This window comes from Echinops telfairi, unplaced genomic scaffold (genome assembly GCF_000313985.2).
Source record: "Echinops telfairi isolate 266 unplaced genomic scaffold, ASM31398v2 ScPeMD7_7457;HRSCAF=8495, whole genome shotgun sequence".
Taxonomy (NCBI): domain Eukaryota; kingdom Metazoa; phylum Chordata; class Mammalia; order Afrosoricida; family Tenrecidae; genus Echinops; species Echinops telfairi.
Window position 1 is genome coordinate 1,729,594 of NW_022111357.1, and position 26,103 is coordinate 1,755,696.

The 26,103-nt window shown below is 49.9% G+C and overlaps 1 protein-coding gene across 1 annotated transcript in view; it reads left to right on the forward strand.

Annotated features, from left to right (window-relative positions):
• Positions 1–26,103, forward strand: part of HIVEP3 (HIVEP zinc finger 3) — a 449,179-nt gene that overhangs the window by 373,549 nt on the left and 49,527 nt on the right. Inside the window, exon 4 of the mRNA XM_045299139.1 lies at positions 16,934–22,545. Within this exon, the coding sequence (XP_045155074.1) occupies positions 17,488–22,545 (5,058 nt within the window). The 5' untranslated portion in view covers positions 16,934–17,487. The remainder of the gene's footprint in view (positions 1–16,933; positions 22,546–26,103) is intronic.

Sequence of the window (26,103 nt, forward strand, 5' to 3'; positions counted from 1 at the left end):
CTGGAAACACAGGGAATCCAGGACAGATAAACCCCTCAGGACCAGTGGTGAGAATGGAGATGCCAGGAGGGTGGAAGGAAAGTGGGGTAGAGAGGGGGAACTAATTCCAGGGATCTCCATATGGCCTCCTCCCTGGGGGACAGGCGGTGGAGAAGTGGGTGAGGGGAAACATCGGACAGTGTAAAATATGACAAAATAATAATTTATAAATTATTGAAGGTTCATGGGGGAGGGTGGAGCGGGAAGGGAGGGAAAAAATGAGTTGATACCAGGGGCTCAAGTAGAAAGCAAATTTTTGAGAATAATGAGGGAAACAAATGAATAAATGTGATTGACACAATGGATGTATGTGTAGATTGTGACACATTGTATGAGCCCCAATAAAATGATTTTAAATTAAAAAAAAAAAAAAGAAGGGAAATGATTGGGTACAGCCCTTGGCCAGCCTCTGGAGGGCAGTGTGGAGCACAGATCCAGAAGCCCCAGTCTGGTTAGAATAGATTGCTCCTTGATTCAGCCCCTGTGGGCAGGAGGCTACAGAAAGAACATCAATCACTTCATCCCTACCTCCACAAGCACACCCAGAGGCAGGGAGAGGGCTAGAACAACCTTCCAGCACCCAGGCAGAGCCTCGCAGAGCCTCGGAGCCCTCAGGCAGTCAGAGCACTCCCCCTGGTGGCCCGTGCTGTCTCCTGGCAGGGTGAAGCTGGAGCACCAGTGTGCAGGCCACCAGGACCGACGCCCCAGAGCTCTAAAATGATGCTCTCGCTTACAAGAGCCCATCTTGTCTTCTGCTGCGTCAGCATCCTGGAAGGGCATTGGGCTCCCTGCCAGCTGATGGTGACTTCATAGCCACCCGAGCCTAAGTGCCCATGGCCACTCCTTCCCTAGAACCACCATGATGACAGGGAAGGTCAGCGTTGAAAGGATGACATCACGATAATGCCAGAAAACAAGATGGGATGCCATCCACGGACCAGAAACGGTGACGTATCTTAGGAAGAGAATAAGCCTGTGGTGTTGCACTGGCAGAGAAATCAAAGCCAAAGACACTGCAGCCCAAGGCCCCCAAAAGACCGTGTGACCTGACCCGGAAAGCCAAGCATCGTTCAAGGCGAGAACCAGTCAAACAAAGAACGGGAATGGGCTGCTAGGTGTTCCTCTTAAAGAACACCTCTGAACAGCAAGTATCGTCCCACCCCTGCTTCTGTTTACGTGGAGAGGCAGGCAGACAGGGTGGGCCAAACCCCCAGAAATGCTCTCCAAAGAAAGCAGCACGGTCCGTCTGAGAGAGACGCCAGCTGATGGGGCTGCGGGCCTCTTCCGGTAGACCTGGGGCAAGGATGGCGAGCAAGAAGGGAAGCGCTGGCAGCTTGACCACCTAGGTATGAAGTGAACAGCTGGCCCACGCATGGGACAAAGCCCTTCTTTTGGTAAATACAAGAGTCCCCTGGCCAGCTTCCTGCCCTTAGTCTGTACAAGGAGACTTGCCACCACCATGCCTCAGTGTCTTACGTAGACTCCTTCCAGGTCTTCCACTACACCACTCAAGGAAGACCTGTCAGAAAAGTAGACCCAAACCTACACAGTTAGTTGTTTCACCAATAGCCTTTTTCTCTTCTTCGGAAGCCATGAAACATTTTGTAGGGCATACAGACACTCAGCAAAAGACTAGCCTTGCTAGTCTTTCTGGCATCTAGGGCACGTGGCTGGCATGAACTGCAATGATCTGCACGGTTCCCGTCCTGCCCTCCCCTTTGTCTTTCCACTGACTGGAGTGTAGAGATGATCGTAGGAGATGGAAGCCACATGCCAGGGATGGCACAGGACCAAGATCCAAGCTCTCAGATGCCCACGCTGGGAGGCGACTGTCAACCCAGGACCACTTACACTCAGACTGTTGTTACACAAGAGACAGACTTCTTTTTTAAACAACGTGTTATTAATTGGGAATGAATACATACATCGTATCATTTGATAGTTCAATCACATCAAGCAGTATTGTACAATTGCTACCACACTCAGCTTCCAAACCTTCTTTTAAGAGAGAGACTGCTGTCTTGCGTAAACCGCTATTACAGTTAGGTCCTGGTTACAGCAGCTGGAACCTGCATCCCACCACATAGACCAACTTTACAACACAGGCTTGTATCCGGAACTGTGTAGCAAGTAACAGGAAAAATCATTCTCATGAAACAGAAGGCCTCAAATGGGGGAACAACAGGGAAGCTCATGCCAAAAGAAACAGAGCATTTGAATACTAGAACCTTAAAGTAAGCTATCATTGCCCTAATCAAGAAGATATTTTATTTACTAGAAAGAAACGGGTTGCCATGAAGATGGAGCAACTAGAGAAAAGAGCCAGTTATTGATAAGTGAAAATCTTATTCGTGACAAAACTTTAGTGGATGAACTGAATGATGTGATAGGTGATCTGCCTCCTGACATGATCACTGAAGACAAACTGGGTGCATAAGCAAGGGTGGTGAAGAAAGCTGATGGTGCCCGGCTATCAAAAGATATAGCATTTGGGGTCTTAAAGGCTTGAAGGTAATAAGCGGCCATCTACCTGAGAAGCAACAATGTCCACATGGAAGAAGCATACCAGTCTGTGTGATCATGAGGTGTCAGGCATCAGAAGACCCAGAACAAACCATCATATCGATGCGAAGGGGGGTGGAGGTGGGGGCCAGGAGGCACGGAGAACAGACCCAAAGCCCATCGGTAGACAATTGGACATCCCCTCACAGAAGGGTGATAGGTGATCTGAAAGAGACAACCAAGAGTATCTCCCAGGATGTGCAACCAAAGTCAGAGGTAAAAATTAAGACCTCCTGGAGGATTGATCTAGGAGGGTTGACATCACCAAATAGAAGACCTAAGAGCAGAGATCACAGACACAGGAAGAGGAGAAATAATCAAAGTGCAAAAGAAATGTTCCCTGAGTTGAAGAAACACATACACATTTTTAAATTACGTTGAACTCAGGTCAGGAATTAGTGAAGTGAAAGTCAGACCCATTCTAGTGAAAATTCAGAATACCAAAAAGAAAAAGCTTTCATAGAGAAGGAACAAGAACCAAAACTTACCACGGAATTTCTCATCAGTAACACCCAAGGACAGTGTGATAATGCCTTTAGAGTTCTGGAGGACAGTAATTTTGAAAAGAATTCTATAACCATCAAACTCTGAGTGCAAGGTATCGTTGTTTAGGTTTGCAAGCGTGCAGAAAGTTTATCCACTAGACACCTGTATTTTCTGAAAGAAGAACAAGCCTCCTGGAGTTATTTCAGTCAATCAAAAGTTCAACACTTTTTTTAACGATGATATGGGCTTCAAGAAGAAGTAAAGGAGCTATAATGTACTGAAGAAAGATTGCTTAGTCTTGAACTCTAGAGGGTTTTTCTTTGGGTGACAAGGTTTTAGTGATGCGGGAGTACATTTTCTTTTCTGCCTTATTTTGTGGCGCATCAGACCCACTGGTTTCACAGAGAATGAGAGCTCCACATCATAGTATTGAATAGCTTCTGTCTTAGAATGAACCTGCAGACTAGGTTCAGATAAGTGAACCTGAAGTAAAACACATAACAATGTAAATATAATAAAACTTGATCATGCAAAAGTAATCATAAATCTAACGATGGAGTGCATTGGGCAGAGCTGCTGCAAAATAACTCTTTTAAATGTTTAAAAGCAAAGCTGTCACTTTGAAGACTAAGTTGTGCCTGACCCGCTAAGTGACCCGTTATCAAGTCAATTCTGATTCATAATGACCCTATTTAAAATTTCCAAGAGTGTGCAAATCTTTATGAGAACAGACAACTTGATCTTTCTCCTTAGGAGCGGCTGGTGGTTTCTAGGCCAATGCCTAACCTATAGCACCACCTGGGCCAGGATCATTTCAGTTGCTTCATTTGCATGTGAACCATGTGACTATGTAAAATCAAAGAAGACTCGGTGCCTTTGAACTATGGTGTTGGCAATATATATATATATATATATATGTATGTATGTATGTATGTATGTATGTATGTATGTATGTATATATATATATTATACCACCAAAGAAAGAAAGAAATTTATTTAATAAATAACAAATAAATAAATAAATCTGTCTTGGAAGAAGTGCAGCCAGAATGTTTCTTAGAAGCAAGGATGTTGAAACTTTATCTCATGTATTTTGGTCAAGTTATCAGTAAGAACATCAGTAAGGACATCATGCTTGATAAACTAGAGCAGTGGTTCTCAACCTGTGGGTCACGACCCCTTTGGGGGGGTCAAACGACCCGTTCACAGGGGTTGCCGGATTCATAACAGTAGCAAAATTACAGTTACGAAGTAGCACCAAAAATAACTTTATGGTTGGGGTGTCACCACAACATGGAGGAACTGTATTAAAGGGTTGTGGCATTAGGAAGGTTAAGAACCACTGAACTAGTGGGTCAGGAAAAAAGGGGAAACCTCCCCAAAATAGATTGACACAAAGGCTGCAACAGTGGTTTCCAGGTAGCGCCCACTGTGAGGGTGGCACGGGACTGGGCAGTGTTGCATCCTGTTGTTCCTACGGACTTGGTACAACTCTGAGTTGAAACCGACTCAGTAACACCTAACCACAACAAAGCCAAAATCTGGAGGTGGAAAGAAGGGAAATGCACCGGTATCTTCATGATTCACAGCAGGAAGTGATAGATAGTATCTAAAGTTGACAGTATTCTCTTGTTCTGTTTGCGCAACTGCCTCTTGAGCCATGTACAAGTTCTGCATGAACACAATGAAGTGTTCTGGAATTCCCATTCTTCTCCGGGCATATCCATAGTTATGATCCCCACAGTCAGACACCTTTGCATAGTCAATAAAACACAAGTAAGCGCCTTTCTGGTGTTCTCAGAGCCATCTGACGTCAGCAGTGATATTCCTTGTTCTGTATCCTCTGCTGATTTCAGACTGAACCTCTGGAAGCTCCCTGTCTGAGCAGTTGTGCTTACAGAACAAGGGGATACCGCGTGATTTAAAATCAGTGTGCAGGGCTGTATCTTCTCATGTACTTTGTCCATCGGGATGCTGAGCAAATAGAGTGCTGGGTACCATGAAGAATACAGCAGAAGGATCGGAGGAAGGCTTGTTAACGACCTACAATATGCAGATGACACAGGCTTGCTTGCTGAAAGTGAGGACAACTTGAAGCACTTGCTGGCGAAGATCAAGGGGTACAGCTTTCAGTATGGATTTCAAATCAATATAAAGAAAATCAAAATCCTCACCACTGACCAATAGGAAGCATCATCCTACATGGAGAAAAGATTGAAGTCAACAAGGATTTCTTTGCTTTGATCCACAATCCATGCTCATGTCAGCAGAATTGGGCACCTCTGCTGCCCAAGATCTCCTAGGATGTTGAGAAGGAAGGATTTTACTACGAGGGCTGACGTGCACCTGACCGAAGCCATGATATTTCAGTGGTCTCATATGCCTGTGAGAGTTGGACGCTGAATAAGGAAGACCAAAGTAGAATCGCCGCATTTGAATTATGGTGCTGGTGAAGGACGTTGAACGTAACGTGAACTACCAAAAGAACAAACAAATCTGTCTTGGAAAAAGTACAGCCAGTGTGCTCCAGGAAGGATGAGGCTTCGTCTCACTTACTTTGGACATGTTGCCAGGAGAAAACAGTCCCAGGAGGAGAACGGCCTGCTTATTAAAGTCAAAGAGGAAGGTCCTCGGTGAGATGGGCTGACGGAGTGGCCGCACCAGGTGGTGCTTCATTCTGTTATACATAGGGTTGTGTGTCCTCGAGTGTTGGGGTCAGAGTTCCATATTGAGGAAGTGCAACTTAACCCATACCATCAGTATCAAAATCAAGTAAGGATGGTTTTGAATTATGAGGCATGAAAGACATCAGACTGGGAGGAAATTAACAGTGTTAGAAGACATTGACTTCCTGACTACATTAGTCTGGGTTGGCTAGAGAAACAAATCCAGAGATACTCATATATGTATAAGGAATAACTTTATATCAAAGAGTAATTGTATAGTAAGGAAACATCCCAATCCAGTCCAGATCAAGTCCATAAGTCTGGTGTTAGCCTATAAGTCCAATACTAGTCCATAAATCTCTCTTCAGACTCATGCAGCACATGCAATGATGCAAAATACAGGAAGATCACAGGCCGGTGGGTGCAAACTGTGGATCCAGTGGCGGTGGAAGCATCTTAGTGCTGGCGCAGGTCTCCTCCAGCTCTTCAAGTGTGGCTCCTCAACAGGAAGTGAAGCAGAGAGAAGGCGTGTGGCCCACAGCCAGGGAGAAAGAGAGGACGTTCCCAGAATCCTCATGGGAAGGCCACGCCCACAAGGAGGCATCATCAGGCTGTGACCTGATTCATAGGCTAGACTCCACCCCTTCACTCTGAATAGCCTCAAGTTGACAACACGATTACGTAACTACCACAGTGGCATGCCACACCAGTAGCATTATCACTACTTGCTGTCATCCAAACGTATCTGGAGTACAATTTAAGATATCAAATGTTTCTTGACTACCGTGGGATAGCTCACTCATTGGCCCAACACAGGTTTATGAGGAATTCATCTAGATAACTAAATCTGAAGCCTTCTTTGATTCATGTCCTCAGCCTCATCTCCAACTTCTGTGCTCTAGCCCAGTGGTTCTCAACCTTCCTCATGCCGCGACCCTTTCATACAGTTCCTCATGTGGTGGTGACCCCAACCATAACATTATTTCCGTTGCTACTTCACAACTCTCATTTTGCTACTGTTGTGAATTGGGTGACCCCTGTGAAAGGCTATTCCACCCCAAAAGGGGTCGCGACCCAATGGTGAAAACTGCTGCTCTAACCACCCTGAGCCTACCCACTTCTCCCAACTGCTGCTCTAACCACCCTGAGCCTACCCACTTCTCCCAACATCTTCCTGCTTTTGCCCACAGACTCTCCTTGTCTGCTTGCTGAAATCCTGCTCGTTCTTTACAACCCAGTGTTGTTGTTATTGTGTCACTGAGTCCATCCTGACTCAGAGTGATCCTATGTACAATAGAATGAAACCCTGCTCCTGCACCATCCTCCCAACTGGTGTTACACTTGAGCCCGTTGTTGCAGCAATTGTGTCAATCCGTTTTGTTGGTAGTCTTCCTCTTTCTTGCTTACTTTCTGTTTTACTAAGCATGATATCCTTTGCCAGGGACTGGCTTCTCCTGATAGCATGTCTAACGTACATGAGACAAAGTCTTGCCACCAGCTCTAAGGAGCATTCTGGCTGTACTGCCTGCAAGATAGAGCTGTTTGGTTTCCTGGAAGTCTACGGTATGGTCAATGTTTTCAACAACACCATAATTCAAATGCATCAATTCATTTTCAGCCCTACTTCTTCGCTGTCCAACCTTCGCATGCACACGAGGTGATTGAAAATACCATGCCTTGAGTCACGCACATCTGTGCCCTCAAAGTGACCTCCTTGCTCTTCAGCACTTTAAAGAACAGAGGTTTTGTGTAGCAGATTTGCCCAATGCAGTATGTACTTTGATTCCCTGATGGATATGTCTGTGAACGTTGATTGTGGATCCAAGCAAGATGAAATTCTTGACAACTTCGGTCGTTCTCCATTTACCATGATGTTGTCTTTTCTTCCATTGGGAGGACTTTTGATTTGTTTACCTTGAGTTGCAACCCATCCATACCAAGGTGGGCAATCTTTGATGTTCATTAGCTAGTGCTGTAAGTCCCCTTTGCTTTCAGTAAGCAAAGTTGTATCATCTGAGTATCTCACTTTGTTAATAAACCTTCCTCCAATCTTGATGCTGTGTTCTTCATACAGTTCCATTTCTCTGATTATTTTCTCAACATACAGATTGGGTAAGAATGCTTTTGAGTTAGAATGATGAAAGGACATATCCCTGGCACACACCTTTCCTGATTTTAAAACCTGCAGTAGTCCCTTCTTCTGTTTCCATGAGCACGTCTGGAATTCCCGTTTTCACCCTGCGATCCATACAGACGAGTGCTGTTGCACAGTCAATAAGCCACAAGTAAGCATCTTTCGGTAGTCGCTGCTTCACTCACGATCCGTCTCACGGCAGCCAGGGTAACTCGTGCGCTACATCCTCAGCTTGTGGAAGCACTTCAGTGGTCATTCTCATCCGTTCCCGGACCCTTGCTCTTCGCTAATGCCTTCGGAGCAGCTTTGACGTCTTCCACTAAAATTAGTTCTTGGTCACATGCTACCTCTTGCTACAGTTGAACATTGACCAATTATTTTTGGTAAGTAACTGTGTATTCCTTCTATCTTCTTTTGAGGCTTTTTGCATCACATAGAATCTTTCAATATGACAACTCAAGGTTGAATTTTTTTCCTTCGGTTCTTTCAACTTGAGATATGATGAGCATGTTCTCTCTTTTTCCCTTTCGATCTCCAGGTCTTTGTACATTTCATTATGATACACGGCTTTGTCTTCTCAAGCTGCCCTTGGGAATTTTCTGTCCAGCTCTTGTATTTCATCATTTCCTTCCGTTTCCTTTAGCTACTCTGTATCCAAGAGCGAGGCACAGAGTCTCATTTACCTCCAAAGCCTGCCCTCACAAGCCCTCCCTGTTCAACTTGTACTCAGGACCTGTTTCCGTCGTGGCACCCACCACGTCTCATGAGCCGTTTTTAGTTTTGTCTCTCTCCTTCAACACAAAGTCTGTAACGTTATGTGTTGTTAACTGTGGTAGAACGGGGTGTTGTCGTTAGGTGCTGTCAAGTTGATTCTGACTCAGGAGAACTCTTTGCAGGTAAGTAGACTATTCCATTGGGTTTCCAGGCTTGGCCTTTCAGAAGCAGGTGGTTAGGGCAGGGCCACGGTACTTCTGAGTAGCTTTGAGCCTCCAGCTTTGGGGCTGATAATTGAGTACTTAACTTACAAGAATTTGCATAACTCTTATGTGTAAAACTTTAGTAGTTGCTTACATAGGTATGCCCATGTAATACACATGCAAATAGATCAAGAGATAGAATATTTATATCAGCCCGAAAGTCCCTTCATGCCCTTTCCCAGCCAATACCACCCACTGCACCAAAGGTAACCACTGTTTTGATTTCAAACACCATACAATTGGTGTTGATAATGTGACTGCATAGAAGGGCAGGGGGGGTTCTATAAGCTAAAAGGAGCCCTTTTAATACAGTGGTTATGTGTTGGGCTGCTAGCTGCAAGGTCAACAGTTTGAAACCACCAACTGCTCCTCAGGAGAAAGACAGGACTTTCTACTCCCATAAAGGAGTCCAGTCTCAGAAATCCACAGGGGTGGTTCTACCCTGTCCTACAGGGCAGCTATGTATGGGCTTCGACTTGATGGCAGTGAGTTGCTTTTTTGTATGTTTTGTTTATAGAACAAAGTTAAAGACTAATGGAAAATGTCTGCAGCACATACATAATATAAATAAAGGGATAATATCTCCAACATCACAAGTCCATATAAATAACTAAGAAAAATACAATCGGAACATAGAAAATGTATATGAATGGGAATTCCCAGTGAATAAAGATAATTTGGTCATACGTTTATCCAAAGATGCTAGACCTCACTAGAGATCAGGAAAGGCAGGTTTTCAAAAAGAAAACACTGGCTGTTACACAGACTAGCGAGCCCTGGTGGCTTCGTGCTTAAATGCTCCCCTGCTAACCAAAAGGTCAGTGATTCAAACCCACCAGTCACTCTGTGGGAGGCAGATGAGATCTGTCTACTCCGTCAAGATTTACACCCTCGAAAAACCCATGTGAGGTTGCTATGAGTCGGCGTTGACTTGATACCAGTGGGTTTGAGATTTTCTAAGTCCCTATGAGTTGGAATCTACTTGACCCAACGGGATTTTTGGTTTATACGCAGAATGAGGGTCTCCTTGTCAAAGAGGCCCGTGTCCAAATTCTCAGAACTTGTGACTGTGTGACGTTGCATGCTGTCCTGGATTAAGTGAGTCCCCTAAACTGTGTTGTAAATGCTAACCTCCATATCTGAGGTTATAGCCCCTTTTGAGTCTGGTTTGTCTTTGCTATGTTAATGAGACAGGATTGGTGTAAAATTGGGTGTTGAGCCAATCTCTTGAGATATGAAAGAGATTACCCAAGCAAGCAAAAGGTGCAGAAATGAGGAAAGAGGGATGCCAAGGAGTATGGGCTCAAAACAGGTAAGGCTCTTCCTCCAGACCTAACAGAGAAAGAAAGCCTTCCCCAGAGCCAGCACTTTGGATTCAGATGCCTGGTCCCCTAAACTGTGAGAGGCTACCTTTCTGTTTGTTAAAGCCACCCTCGTGGTACTTCTACCACAAGAGCACCAGGTCACGAAGACACAAAGCACAAGAACTTTGCAGAAGCTATGAAATGAAGGCTCGTGAGATGGGTAGCTGACCTGGCTTATCCCGCCCACCCAAGGGTTCTAAGTGGATGAGGGAAATGAGAGTCTAACTCGGTTCTTCCTTTTCAAGATTGTTCTGATGATTTGGGGCCTTTGGGATATAATGTTGAAGAGGAATCTTCATAACTATCTGAAAAGGTTATTAAAACACCCCCCCCCCCACTATCCAGCTCCAAAATTTTTTTAAAGTGAAAGAGAGAGAAGGAGAGTGAGTGTCAGAGTGATACCATGTAAGAAAGACCCACAGTGCTGACCTGAGATGGAGGATGGTGCCGCAGGCCAAGGAATGCAGGTGGCCTCAGGGAGCTGAGCTGGGAAAGGCATTTAGTCAGGGACTCAGGGTTCTGAGAGCAGCCCTAGGCCCTAGTGGTTACTGGCTGGACTGATAACCATCAGGTCGGCAGTTTGAAACCACCAGCTGCTCCTAGGGAAAGTCTTGGAAACTCACCGGGGCAGTTCCACCCTGTCCCATAGGGAAGCTATGAGTTGGCATCAACTCGGTGACAGTGAGTTTGGAGTTTAGATTTATGACCTCCAGAATGGTACCAGATTAAATTCATGCTGTATTTAGGTGTTTTCCACATTTTTTTCATGCTTTGTTACACCGGCAGTAGAAAACTCATTGAACCATGTCAGCAGTCTGAATCCACCAGCAGCCCCTCGGAAGAAAGATAAGGCTGCCTTCTACTCCAGGAAAGATGTGTGGTCTGGCGACCCACAGGGCAGTGCTACCCTGTCCTCTAGGCTCGCTGTGAGTTGTAATCAACTCCATGTGTTTTTGGATTTGATAATACATCCAAAGAAAGCTAGTCGGACAATAGTCTGTTGAGATCCATAAGATGGTCATGGGCTAATTTTGAGAAGCAGATTGCCTCGCCTCTCCTGCTAGCCTTTCTGAGTGTGGAGACACCATCGAAGCCTGTCCACCATGAGCAATGGCGTCGGAATTTGAAATGCCAATCGCATTGCTTCCAGCACTGTAGTCCCATGAGAGTCACCGCAGTACAACAAACGGGCAGACGGGCGGTGGTGGGTGGCCCCCACCTGAACCCACAGCCACTGTTACTTTTCCCGTGCAAAAGCCAACTCCGTCTCACATGCACTCACGCGGTATCACGTAATACGGTCCTTAGAAAGGGTCTTGGTGTAGAGTCCTTCCCCAGCCTGTGCCCTTTCTGCTTCGGCGTCTCAGAGATTGAAATAGTAAGAAGGGAGGTCTACTTTCCTGGTATTTTGAGATCTCAGTATTACCAGAGCTTTTTGGACTAGGTTTGGGTATTTTGGGGTGTGTGTGTGTGTGTGTGTGTGTGTGTGTGTGTGTGTGTGACTACATTACAAGCCCAGAAAAGCGAAATGAATCCCGCGTCTCCACGTCTGGGGTCTGCACTGGCCATCAAGGCTCCGCCCCCATCACTCGGCCTTGTCTGACTTGGCTAATGGCCCACGTCCCTCCGTCTGGAGTCCATGGCACATTCAAGGTGGCCTCCTGCCAAGACTGGTGGGATTGTTTGCCTGAGCACAGCACGTCCCTTCCCATCTCCCTCCGGTGCAGCCCAGGGGTGCCCACTTTGGGCTCTAGCCAGATGTCCTGAGACTCGTTGGCTATGGAAGAGGCTTTCCTGTTTGGCTCAGGTAGCCTTGCCTCAGCCCTGGTGGCTGGTCCATGACGGCCCCCTCCTCAGGCCTCCGGGGCTCCAGCCACAGCTAGCTGGGTTCTCGTCCTTGTTCTAGCCACTGGATCTAGGGCAGCTTCTGAGGAAAGAAGAACATCTTGTGGTCAGACATCTTGACCAACTGTCAGTGCAGCCAGGGCTTTCTTTGGCCCCCATGTGCATGGTGTGACCTTCAGCAGAGGGTGCACATCTTCCTTCTGGCTTGAGGGGCAGGCCTGTTGACCCAGCTCCTGGTCCGTGCTGGGAAACCTTCTGTCATGGACCCCGTTTCTCTGGTGACTTGTGGAGGTCTCCTCCCCAATACCCTGGAGAGTGTGCCTTCTCTGTCACTGTATATCAAAGTTTCACCTGTGTTGAAGATAGAAGAGGCCATTTTCTTAGGGTCACTTGGTCACAGTGGTTTAAAAAGACCTAAAAGAGTAAATCACACACTGTTTATGTCAAATCAAAATTGGAATTGGCTCATTAGGCTGGCGCCTTCCTGGGTCTTGCTGGTTGCCATCTGCTGTCTACACTTACAGCCAAGCCCCCACAGCCCCCCTCCCCCACTGGCTCTTACATTGAGAACTTCCAGCACTGTGGCAGTTCAGCAGGATAGCAGAGAGCACTGGCCCAGAAGTCTGAGGAGTGTGGCCCTGGGCTAGTCATTCCCACTGTGGTTCCGATGTCCTGGCTGTAGAAGGAAGGGGGGAGCGGCATGCTCCTCGCCTCTCTCTGGCAGGTCTCTGCTGGCAGGTCCATGCTGCTCTGGCCTCGGAGGGTGAGAAGAAGAAACCCCTGTGTGGACAAGCGGCACCGGGCCAGCTCACAGGTGCAGGCTGGACACGGCACCTAGGCAGGGGGTACTGACTCAGTGAGACACCTGGCCATTCCTGTCCACACTGCCATCCCACTTGGTCTTAGGAATTACACTAGTACCCTATGTACAACGTAATGAAACACCGCCCTATCCTGTACCATCCTCACAATCATTCTTATGTTCGAGCCCACTGCTGCAGCCACTGTGGCAATGCATCCGGTTGAGGACCTTCCTCTTTTTCTTGCCACCTCTCTATTTTGCCAAGGATGAGGTCCTTCTCCAGGGACTGGTCTCTCCTGATTAGAGAGGAAGTCTCACCATCTTTGCCTCTAAGGAGCATTCTGGCTGTACATCTTCTAAGACCGATTCGCTTGTTCTTTTTAGCGGTCCATGTTTCTGTCAGTATTCGTCGGCAGCACCATTATTCAAATACACGGATTCCTCTTCAGTCTTCCTTATTCAATGTCCAACTCTCACCTGCAGATGAGGCGACTGAAAATATTTTGGCTTGAGTCAGGCACACCTTAGTCCTCAAAGTCGCCTCGTGGCTTTTCAACACTTTGAAGAGGTCCTGTGCAGTAGATCTATCTACCCAATACCGTGTGTTGTTTCATCTCCTGCTGGTGGATCTAAGCAAGATGCTCTCCTTGACAACTCCAATCGTTCCCTCCTTGACTGTGATGAGACCTAGTGGTCCAATTGTGAGGATTTTGTTCTTCTTTACATTGAGTCGCAATCCATTCTGACGGTGGCAATCCTTGGTCGCCATCAACAAATGCTTCAACTCTTCACTTTGCAGCAAGCAAGGTGTGGCATCTGCATACCACAGGCTGCTAATCAGCCTTCCTTGAACCTGAACCCTGAGTCCACGCTCGTCTCCACATCACCCAGCTTCTCTGATGGTTTGTTCAGCATACAGATGGAAGAAGTTTGTGAGAAGAAGCAACCTTGATGCCCCTCTTTCCTGATTTTAAACCCTTGTTCTGTCACAAAACTGCCTCTTAGCTCCACAGGAGCACAACTAGGGATATGGAATTCCCATTCTTCTCAAGGCTATGCATAGTTGGTTATCATCCACAAGGCCTAATGCCTTTGCCCAATCAATGAAACACAAGTAAACATCTCTCTGGTATTCTCTGCTTTAAACCAAGATCCAGCTGACATATCCCTTGTTCTAGGTCCTCTTCTGAATCCGGCCTGAACCTCTGGCAGCTACCTGTCAATGTGCTGCTGCAACTATTATTGGATGATCTTCAGCACAATTCCACTTCCATGTGATGTCAAAGATAATTGTTCTATAATTGGAGCATTCTGTTGGGTCACCTTTCTTTGGGGTGGGTACAAATATGGATCTCTTCCAGCCAGTTGGCCAAGTAATTGTCTTCCAATTTAACTGGCTTAGATGAAGGAGTGCTTCCAGTGCTTCATCAGTCGTTGACATGTTTCCATTGGTATTCCATCAATTTCTGGAAGCTTGTTTTTGGTTAGTGCTTTCAGTGCCACTCGGACTCTTCCATCAGCCCCATTGGTTCTTGCTGATACGCTACCTCCTGAAATAGCGTAATGCTGGCTGGTTCTTTTGGGTACAGTCATTCTGTGTGTTCATCCCATCGTCTTTGATGCGTCCTTCATCATTCAATATTTTGCCCATAGAATCTTTCAATAGAAATGCTGATTATAAGGGGCAATCAATGTCCCAGTTGACCTGAGACCACCCTGGTTTATTTCTGTTGTTTCCCCATAATTATGTTGAAATGTGTATTCTAGCTTGAATGATATCTACTACAGCCACCCTGTTGTGCTGTGATGTGTTCTATCTCCTCCCCTACTCTCCTCCCATCCCTCAGCCCTATCTGGAAGGACGACCTTTCTGCCTAAGAACCTTCCTTAATCACTCTCTCCGGAGTAGACATGTAACTTCTCAAAGCGTAGCCAGTATTGAGTTGTATTGTGGTTTTATTTCCTTGGCTTCCCATTGACCATCATCCATCACTGCATTTGCTGGAGGGGTGTCAGTGAAGACACATGTGATCCCCTGCACCACTCACTGCCCCGCTCTGAAGTACCACGCGAGAAAGGTGTTTGTGAGCCACCCTTTGCTTCCTACAGGGAACATATCCACAAGAAGAGATGTTTCTTTCTTTCTACTTCAAGGGCTCTGTAATGGAGCCTATCTCCCATCTCTCCTTGGTTCCCAGAAAGCTATCTGAACACATAGCTGAGTTATAGAAGCATTGCAAGTCCTGGTGTGGAGTATACAGGCATTGTCTTTGTTATGGTTAGTCTTCCCTCTGATCTTGACTTCTTGCCATATTTATAGCTTCCTGTGTTTTTGACTTGCTATGCTGCATGGTAGTTTTCTTATATTTATTTATCATTACTTTATTAGTATGATTTTGTGGGAAGCTACCTTCAATCCCCAGTGGAACCAAGCTAGGAAAGAAACATGCACAAGGAGGAAAGGAAAGGGCGTCGTTTTTAGTTCGTGGCAGGTTACAGCATCTGCCGTGTTAGAGACTTACTGGAGTCTCACAGATGCGTCCGTGTTCTGAGCTCCCCTATTGAAGGGCAAAGTGTGAGCTCTTCAAGTCTGTGTCAGCACATGCCTGGTGGAGATCAAGGCGGGGGCATGAAGGGCGGCTGGTGTCAGAGAAGCAGGTCCGGCTGCACTTGGAGGAAAGAAAGGAGTTCACAAGGACGCAGGTCACTCAACCAGGCCCTCACCCAAGGGATGGACAGCTGAGGGGATGGCTGGTCACAGAAAGCCTGGGTTCAGGAACCAGCGCTGCCTCTTAGGAACCATAGGCCCTTTCATAGGCCACCTTCCTTCCGTGGTCCTCTGTCTCCTCAGTCGGAAAGTACAGGGCTTGAATGAGACAGAGCCCGCAGTGATTTTCAGCTTTAAAACGGCCAGTGCTCCTGAGTGGAAAGGATCAGCGTAAGCAGACCAGCCTCCAGCTGTGCCTGGGAGGAGCCTCATGGGAGCAGGTTCCATTCAGAACTAGTGTTCCATTCAGCTTGGGAAGGCTCCCACTTTCCAGTGCCGTCCAGGGCATCCCTGAGGCACTGACCTCCTGGAAAGGCAGCCAATCGGGAGGCCCCTGCCAGACCACGGTCCACCGACAATTGCATGACCAATCAGGCGGCCACGGCTGTGTTAGGCTGAGTTTCCAGGGGCCGTGGGAGCGGTGTGCTTTCAACTTTACCCTGAAGCATAGCCTCAGGATTAGCCAGGAGAAAAGACGATGAGTGATGGAGCCCCTCAAGGGCCCTTTCAAAGTCAGGGTGCGATAGAGACTAATACTAACCCCGGAGCCAACTAACCCACCAGCACCACCCCCACCACCAGCGGTGTTGGAGCAGCAGCATCTACATCCATGAGCTCATTGGACCCCTGGTGACCCTGAGGTGCACTGAGGCAGGAATTGATGTGGCCCAGTTAGAGACTAAGTGGTGACAGAGGTACTACCAGTTGCTACCTGGTTCATGCCCACTCATGGTGACCCCGTGTGTGCAGTACTAGAACAGGGCAGCACAGGGGGCTTTGGTGGTTTGAGTAACTGATTTTTCAAAAATAAATCAACAGGTCTTTCTTCCAAGGTGCCCCTGGGGGGCACTTCACTCTTTTTTGGTTAGCAGCTTGGTTCCCAGCTAAGTACTTTAGCCATTTGTGCTACCCCAGGACTTGAACTTGGGCACACGAGTCCACCCCGGGGCAGAGAATGGCATTGGGACCTCTTGTCTCTTAACTGTCCTTCACTTCACAGAACCCTGCCCTGTCTTCTGCTCCCAGCACCTCACACAGCCATGGGCCTCAGAGCCACAACAGGTGTCCAGCCACTCCAGCCCCACAGGAAAACAGACGAATAGAGAGTGTGGGTTCTTGGGTACAGGAAGCCTGGGAGTTTGGATTTCTGGTTGAGCTTCCCTGGTTAAACTGTTAGGAATGTCAGCCAGAGTGACTGCTGAGTCAGCTCTGCGTGCCTGGTGGACAAGTCGTAGTAACTCTCTTCTCTCTTGTGTGTGTCTCTGTGTGTGCTTGGCCCCGGTCCCTGCAGAAGAGCTTCATTTCTCCTCGACGGCCATTGACCTCCAGCTCGGGGAGAGACAGGAGAAGACACCAGAACGAGGCCACCCTCGGCATCCAGAGTGGCTTCTTTTAGGCCAGGACCAGACATGACTGGGCCATGGACACAGACGTCTCTGACCTTCCATAGTCCACATAGCACACAGGGGACTTCCAGGGGGACACCTGCCACTGCCCACTGAAGTAATACAATGGCAATATTGACATCCTCCGTGACATTTCCCAGACAGACACTCAGGCAGGAACTGCTGGTGCATTTTCTGTCTGCGAAGTAGAGCGTCATGATGCACGATCGGAATGTCCCCGGCCCTGATGCTCTGCTCTGAGTCCACTCACCGCCAGTGACACTTGCAAAAAAACTAAACAAAACAAAAAAGCACCCTCCCGAAGCTGTCTTTGGTCTGGTTTCTGCAGCGCTTGACCAATGTGGCCAAAGCCAAGCGCCTCCTTGGATCACTTGGCTTCCCCATAAATGCAGCCCACCCCAGCCCTCCCGGAATAGCATCTCCAGTCTCCAAGGAGGTCATGGATCCTGAACAAAGCGCCGTCAAGGGCACCAAGAAAGCGGAGGGAAGTCCCCGGAAGCGGCTAACCAAAGGAGAGGCCACCCAGACCTGTGTTCCCTCCGGCACCCTGTACCCAGGCGGTGCCCCCGGGGCCACCCAGGAAAGCCCCCTCCAAGAGCTCCTAGCCCCGCAGCCCTTCCCAGGCTCCTCAGCAGTTCTTAGGGAAGGCTCTCAGGAGAAACCAAGCCAGCAGCAGAAACCCCCCAAGAGAACCTCCCTCGAAGCCTCCGTCCACATCTCGCAGCTTCCACCACACCCTCTGACACCAGCATTCATGTCGCCCGGCAAGCCTGAGCATCTCCTGGAGGGCTCCACATGGCAGCTGGTGGACCCTATGAGACCGGGGCCCTCGGGCTCCTTTGTGGCCCCTGGGATCCACCCACCGAGCCAGCTCCTCCCTTCCCATGCTTCCATCATCCCACCGGAGGACCTGCCTGCCATCCCCAAGGTCTTTGTGCCCCGCCCCTCCCAGGTCTCCCTAAAGCCCACAGAAGAGGCGCACAAGAAGGAGAAGAAGCCCCAGAAGCCGGGCAAGTACATCTGCCAGTACTGCAATCGGCCGTGCGCCAAGCCCAGCGTGCTCCAGAAGCACATCCGCTCACACACGGGGGAGAGGCCCTACCCCTGCGGGCCCTGTGGCTTCTCCTTCAAGACCAAGAGCAACCTCTACAAGCACAGGAAGTCCCACGCCCACCGCATCAAAGCCGGCCTGGCCTCGGGGATGGGCAGCGAGGTGTACCCGCCGGGCCTGGAGTTGGAGAGGGTCCCCGGTGAAGAGTTTGAGGAGCCCACCGAGGGAGAAAGCACAGATTCCGAGGAGGAGACCGGGCCACCCTCCAGCCACCCCCCGGAGGCCTCCCCCAGGCCCAAGCACCCCCTCCTTTCCAGCGGGGGGTACAGCTCCAGCCATGAACACTGCTTCCTGTCCAAGTCCGGCACCTCCCAGTCTCTCGAGGACCCCACACCCTTTGCAGAACCCTCGTCCGAGCACCCCGTGAGCCAGAAGCCCGAGGACACCCACACCATCAAGCAGAAGCTGGCCCTGCGCCTGAGCGAGAGGAAGAAGGTGATTGACGAGCAGGCCTTTCTGAGCCCCGGCAGCAAAGGGAGCACCGAGTCGGGCTATTTTTCCCGCTCAGAGAGCGCCGAGCAGCAGGTCAGCCCTCCCAACACCAACGCCAAGTCCTACGCTGAGATCATCTTCGGCAAATGCGGGCGCATGGGGCAGAGGACCACCATGCTGACGGCCAGCGCCACCCAGCCCCTCCTGCCCCTGTCCACCGAAGACAAGCCCAGCCTGGTGCCTATGTCTGTGCCCCGGACGCAGGTGATCGAGCACATCACCAAGCTCATCACCATCAATGAGGCCGTGGTGGACACCAGCGAGATCGACAGCGTGAAGCCCCGGAGGAGCTCGCTGTCGCGGCGCAGCAGCATGGAGTCCCCCAAGGCCAGTCTCTACCGAGAACCCCCGTCGGCAGCGCACAGCGAGAAACTGAAGCCGGAAGCGTCGATGCTGAGCCTCCAGCACCCCCCCACCCCCACCCCCCCTGTGCCTCTCCTGAGAAGCCACTCAATGCCTTCGGCTGCCTGCACCCTCCGCACCCCACACCCTACCTTCCGAGGGAGCTACTCCTTCGATGACCACATCACCGACCCCGACGCCCTGAGCCGCAGTCACCTGTTGACCTCCTCCCACCCGCGGATGCTGAGGCGCCAACCGGCCATCGAGCTCCCCTTGGGGGGCGAGTACAGCTCGGAGGAGGCTGGACCGAGCAGGAAAGACACCACCTCCCAACCCACCGACGAACCGGAACCCCAGGAGAGCGAGCTCGCCAAAAAGACCAAGAAGGGATTAAAAACGAAAGGGGTGATCTATGAATGTAACATCTGTGGTGCTCGGTACAAGAAGAGGGACAATTACGAAGCCCATAAGAAGTACTATTGCTCGGAGCTTCAGGTGACCAAGCCCGTCTCTGCAGGTGCCCACACGGCCCCAGACGCCGAGAAGAGTCCCGCCGAGCAGGAGCCCTGGTCCCAGATGCTGCACTACAAGCTCGGGACCACTTTGGAGCTGACTCCCCTGAGGAAGCGGCGGAAGGAGAAAAGCCTGGGGGACGAGGAAGAGCCGCCTGCCCTTGAGACCGAGAAAGGGCAGTTCGGCAGTGCCGGGCCGGCAGAGCCAGCCCGGAGCCTTCTCCCCGCGGAGCCCACCAAGTCACCAGCAGAGCCGAGTAAATCAGTGCCCTCCTTAGAGGGACCCACGGGCTTCCAGCCGAGGACGCCCAAGCCAGGCTCCAGTTCAGAATCCGGGACGGAGAGGAGAACCACGTCCAAAGAGATTTCTGTCATCCAGCACACCAGCTCCTTCGAGAAGTCTGACTCTCTCGAGCAGTCCAGCGGCCTGGAAGGGGAAGACAAGACCCTGGTCCCATTCACATCGCCCCCAGCTGCCCCGCATGGCCGGCCGGCTCACTCCCTGCAGCCCCGGCTTGTCCGCCAGCCCAACATTCAGGTTCCGGAGATCCTGGTGACCGAGGAGCCCGATCGGCCCGAAGCGGAACCGGAGCCACCTGCTAAGGAGCCCGAGAAGACAGAGGAGTTCCAGTGGCCCCAGCGCAGCCAGACACTTGCCCAGCTGCCAGCCGAGAAGCTGCCCCCCAAGAAGAAGAGACTGCGGCTGGCGGAGATGGCCCAGTCGTCTGGGGAGTCCAGCTTTGAGTCTTCCATGTCCCTGACTCGCAGCCCAAGCCAGGAAAGCAGTATCTCGCTGAGCGGGTCCAGCCACTCAGCCTCATTTGAGAGGGAAGATCATGGCAAATCAGAGGCCCCGGGGCCCTTGGCAGACCCACGCTCCAAGCTCCTGGGCACTCACATGCTGACCGTCCCCAGCCACCACCCGCACTCCCGAGAGATGCGCAGATCAGCCTCTGAGCAGAGCCCCAACGTGCCCCACCCCAGCCAGATGACTGAGACCCGCAGCAAATCATTTGACTACGGCAGCTTGTCCTTGGCAGGCCCTTCCACACCAGCCCCAGTGGCTCCACCGGCTCAGGCAGCCCCGCCAGAAAGAAGAAAATGCTTCCTGGTGAGACAAGCATCTCTGAGCAGGCCTCCAGAAGCAGAGCTGGAGCCCGTCCCCAAAGGAAGACAGGAGAGTGAGGCCCCACAGCCCTTGTGCAGTAGTAAATCATCGGCCAAAAGCTTATTGCCCCAGATCTCCATGGCAACCCCCTCACACAGCGAGCACCCAGCAGACAAGAGCCAGGTGGCAGACAGACCTCCTCTAGGGTCCACTCCCCCCTACACAGAAGCACTGCAGGTGTTCCCCCAACCCATAGCCCCGCTGCCCCTGCAGGAGAAACCCTACCTGCCCCCTCCCGTCTCCCTCTTCTCCTTTCAGCACCTTTTGCAGCATGAGCCAGGCCAGTCTTCAGAATTCTTCTCCACCCAGGCCATGTCCAGTCTCCTGTCGTCGCCATACTCAATGCCCCCACTTCCTCCCTCCTTATTTCAGCCCTCACCTCTTCCTCTCCAGCCTACCGTTCTGCACCCAGGCCAACTCCACCTCCCCCAGCTCATGCCTCACCCCACCACAATCCCCTTTCGGCAGCCCCCTGCCTATCTCCCCATGCCATACCCGGCCTCCTCAGCCCTCTCCTCGGGGTTTTTCCTGCCCCTGCAATCCCAGTTTTCACTTCAGCTCCCGGGTGATGTGGAAAGCCACCTGCCCCAGCTCAAGACTAGCCTGGCCCCTCTGGTATCAGGAACGGCCGGCCTCTCTCCAACCACAGAGTACAGCAGAGATGTCCAACTGCCCCCCGTGCCTCTCCCGCCCAGCTCTTCCACACCCACATCGGCACCTCCGCTGGCCCCACCCACCTACCCAGACACCATGGTGTCGCTGGTTGTGCCCGTCCGCATTCAGACCAACATGCCGGCCTATGGGAGCGCGATGTACACTACCCTCTCCCAGATCCTGGTCACCCAGTCCCAAGGCAGCTCAGCAACCGTGGCTCTCCCCAAATTTGAGGAGCCCCCATCCAAAGGGATAACCGTGTGTGGGACAGAGGCTTATGAGGTTGGTCCCCGATTGGCTGGAGTAAGTGAAGAACAAAGCAGAGGTTTTCCGACTCCCTACCTGAGAGTGCCTGTGACACTGCCAGAAAGAAAAAGCACTTCCCTGTCATCAGAGAGTGTCCTGAGCCTGGAGGGAAGTTCATCGACAGCAGGAGGGAGCAAACGTGTCCTCTCGCCAGCTGGCAGCCTTGAACTCACCATGGAAACCCAGCAGCAAAAGAGGGTGAAGGAAGAGGAAGCTTCCAAGGGAGATGAAAAACTCGAGCTGGTAAAGCCATGCAATGTCGTGCTTACCAGCACTGAGGATGGGAAAAGGCCAGAGAAATCTCACCCGGGCAGCCAGGGCCAGGGCCAGAGGGAGCTGGAAACACAGTCCAGTGTATCCTCAGATCCATTGGAGCCAAAGGAAATTCCTCCTCTTGCTCACCCTGCATTACCCCATGAGACCGCTCCAGGCTCAGAAGTCATGAAGGAATATAGCCAGTCACCTAGCAAACCTCACCGCAGGGCATTGCCCACACTGAGTGTAAAGAAGGAAGATTCCAAGGAACAACCCGACCTCCCTCCACAGATGCCTCCCAGCTCGCTGCCTCTTTCAGAAACATCCCCCAGACCAGCCAAGTCACAAGAAGGTATGGACTCAAAGAAGGTACTGCAGTTCCCCAGCCTCCACACGACCACTAATGTCAGTTGGTGCTATTTAAACTACATTAAGCCAAATCACATCCAGCATGCAGATAGGAGGTCCTCTGTTTACGCTGGTTGGTGCATAAGTTTGTACAACCCCAACCTTCCAGGGGTTTCCACTAAAGCTGCTTTGTCCCTCCTGAGGTCTAAGCAGAAGGTGAGCAAAGAGACATACACCATGGCCACAGCTCCGCATCCTGAGACAGGAAGGCTTGTGCCATCCAGCTCCTGCAAGCCCCGCATGACAGAGGTAAGTTTGGCCTTATTTTCCTTCTCACCATTAGAAAAGAAACCTGATGAGCTCTTAAAGCCACAATCTGCTCAAGCCCCATTTGCAAAACCACAGCCAGATGAATGGGAAGATTTCCCTTCTGAAAGCTGTGATTGGTCACCTTACAAAGGTACATGTTCATTGAGTTTCTTTGCCAAGTTGTCCCTTACATCACTGGAATAGATACACTCGGGAAGTTAGCTATGAGGTAATCCTGCTTTCCCAATGGCCTTGATTCTGAAATCAAAGATACAATTTCAGCAAAGAAAGACGTGATTCTTCAAAAAGATCTAGCTTGGAAACTTGGTTAATGGAAATACTGACAATAGTTTTAGAACCACTCCTTCATCACATGCTCATATCCTTTGTACCTGGGGTCCTTTGCGCCCTTTCTCATTCCCCCATATCTGTGAATTCTCTATTGGTACCACTTGAAATCTTCCTATTTCCTGAAATTATATAATTTGACACAAAACAACTCTTGGAAAATCCCTTCCGTCTTTTCTGTGAATGTTTCACATAGCTAATAGAGCTGGGCTGCAGGACCCCTCTTTACCACAGGTGGCAGTGTCACTCAAAGTTCCACTCATCTGTGCTGTGTGGTAGCCATAGGCCCTCACTAAGGTGTGGGAATTCACTCTTCCATTGCCTCTGATCTGAGCCTGCATCAGGAGCTATGAGATGAACTGGCACCCTGCTCTGTAAGTTCAGCAAGTGTGAAATTCTGTAATTCCGAGTTTGCTTCAGACAAAAGACACCTGTGTACCCTTAGAAGGCCAAGGGTGTAAGCCATGATGTGTTACTTTGATTTGACATCTGTGTTGATTTGGCAATGTATTATTGAGCAGCCTGATTGTACCAGGCACTCTGCTGGGCCCTTTGATCTCGTCAGTGCTGATTTCTACCATCTCCAGCCTAAGTCTGAGAGAACTGAGACTCAGAGGATAAGGGAGGCCATGGACACATGACAGATGGTTTACACACCCAGAATTTGAAGACAGGCCTGTCTGACTGCAAAGATTCTTTCTACTTGTCTCCTCATGTCTGTAGGGGAAATAACCTTGAAAGGTTATTGCTGACTGAAAGATGTTCATCAGTGTGGCTTCTGACCGAATCAGACAAAAATGCCCTCAAATAAACCCATATCGCAGATAAAGGAGCAAAACGGTGTTCCATAACTTTCCATACATTCACTAAACAGACGTGCCTGGATGAGATTCGTCAGCACAAACGTGCTCTCCAGTGGCACTTACTTGCCATGGCCATTCCCAAGATATTCTTGTAATTGCGTTCATGCTTCGAACTTGTTAAGCACTTACTCTGCTCCAGTGTTGTGCTGATCTTGACTCTCGTGACCCCCTTGAAAGTTACGGGGCCATATCACCATTTTGTAGATGAGGACACCAACGTACAAAGAGGTTCCATTCCTTGCCCCAAGGTCACGCACTAAAGTAAATAGCAGATCCTGGCTTCAAACTAGATTTCACCCCAAAGCCCTTTCACATGATCTAGGATGCCCCTGTGTGTTCTGACAACTAAACACTCAATGGCTCATTTAAGTAAAGGAAGTGAATTTGGCTTCATTGGTCTTGGTGCTCATTTGTATAAAATACTGCTTTACTAAACCTGCAGTCCTGTCAACTTTATGTTTGGCTCTCTGATGCCTGGCACATTTCCTCCCACTACCAGATTCCTATGCACTGCCATAGCAAGACTATAGGATGGAGTAGAACTGCCCCTGCGTTGTCTTTCTCCCTCAGAGCTGGTTGGTGATTTCTACGTGCTGACTTGCAGTTAGAGGCCCAATGGGTAACCATTAATGGGTTACCAACCTCAAGGAGAGGAGTTTGAAACCATTAGGCACTCCTTTGGAGACAGATGGGGTTCTCTACTCCTGTGGAGTGTTACAGTCATGCAAACTCACAGGGGCCGTTCTACCCTGTCCTACAGGGTCACTTTGAGTCAGCATCAACTTGATGGCAGTAAATTTGGTTTTTCAGTTTGAGTGCGTTCATACTACTTGGTCCAGGACTTTAATTATCCTTCTCCCTTCCCTTCCTCTCCCCCTCTCCCTCTCCAAACAATCTCCCAGTACAGCCCAATCCATCTTTGGATAGTGATTTGAGAAAGTTCATTATTCTACTGAGCTGACTCTTGTCATTCGGTAGCTTCCATTCTTTGTTAACAGTTCTGAAAAATTCCTTTGGACTTGACCTATTTTAGCCTCTCCAGGCCCTTCCTAACGATCCTCATGAAGGTGTGGGGCACCCTATCATGCTTAAGTTTGGTTACAGGGTTTTTCTGCAGCTAAGCCCAGGAGAAACCTAAATATCTGCATGCGTTCACTTCCCACCCACACTCCTTTGCCTAGGTCTCTCCTCCCTTTCATTCCCACAGAGATGGCTTTGACAACCACCTGGCACTGTTGCAAAGAGATTAAGAACAAGGGGGTGGGTGCCAAGTTGCTCAGCGCTATCCTACTCATTCACTGGGTGACCTTAGGGCACTTGCTTAACTTCTCCATACCTTGGTTTCCTTATTTGCAAACAGGAGGAATAGCAACACTGACCCTCATGGAGTGTGGCGATAATTAACTGGGCTCAAATATGCAGAGTGGGCTCAGAGCAGTGATTGGCACACTGGCCTTCAAGAAATGCTTTGCGCACTTGTTGTTCATCGTATTATTGAAAAGCCAAAGCCAACCCTCAGTTCTAACACTAGGCTCCCTCGTACAGTGAATGCTTTCATCCCAAATCAGCTTCCTACAGCACCCCCCAGACCCCACCGCTGCTTGGGAGAGAAAAGCTGCCCTCCCTGCCCACGGGAGGCCCATGAGCTATGCCATGGACAACCCAGGGCACAGGCCAGATGGGAGTGGGAACAGCTTCCCCGGAAATCTCGGGGGAGGGGGGCAGAGGGAGCAGGGAGCTGGAAATCAGCTGGCTTCTGCTAAAGCAGTCCCCCAGACCTCGCTTGGGGTGCCCCTCAAGACCCAAATCTGAGGATCTCATTTACGGATCACTGAGTGATAGAATGTGAGCTTATTGGCTTCTCAGACCTAAAGACCTAGAGAAACGAGGGAACTCATTCCTCCAGGTAGCTTAGTCCATAGGAACCGATGTGGTGCTGGGCTGGAAGCCTCTTTCCTAACATAGAGCCTTTGGCTTGGCCCATCTGGGCTGGCACGGGGGGCTGTGATTCTTAGGTCATCCCAGTACCAGGAAATGTGGCTGCTTCTCCCACAGGCTGGAAACCACATGAGTTCTTGTGACTTAAGTGACATGAAGCTGGGTAGGAACCGAATGCCCAGCACTGCTAACACTACCACCACCACCCCGCCCCCGCTGGCCCCCATCTCCAGCCTAACATCACTACGTCCTACACAAGGGTAGGCATGCCTTGCCCCACCATCTGGAGGGTCAGAGAAACTCATCTCATGATAGCAGAGGATAGCTGGGCAGCACAAGGCCAATGCCAGCCCTCCCCATCAGGCCCGTGTCTCTGTTTAGAGCAGAGCCTCTAGAGCCTCCTAGAGCC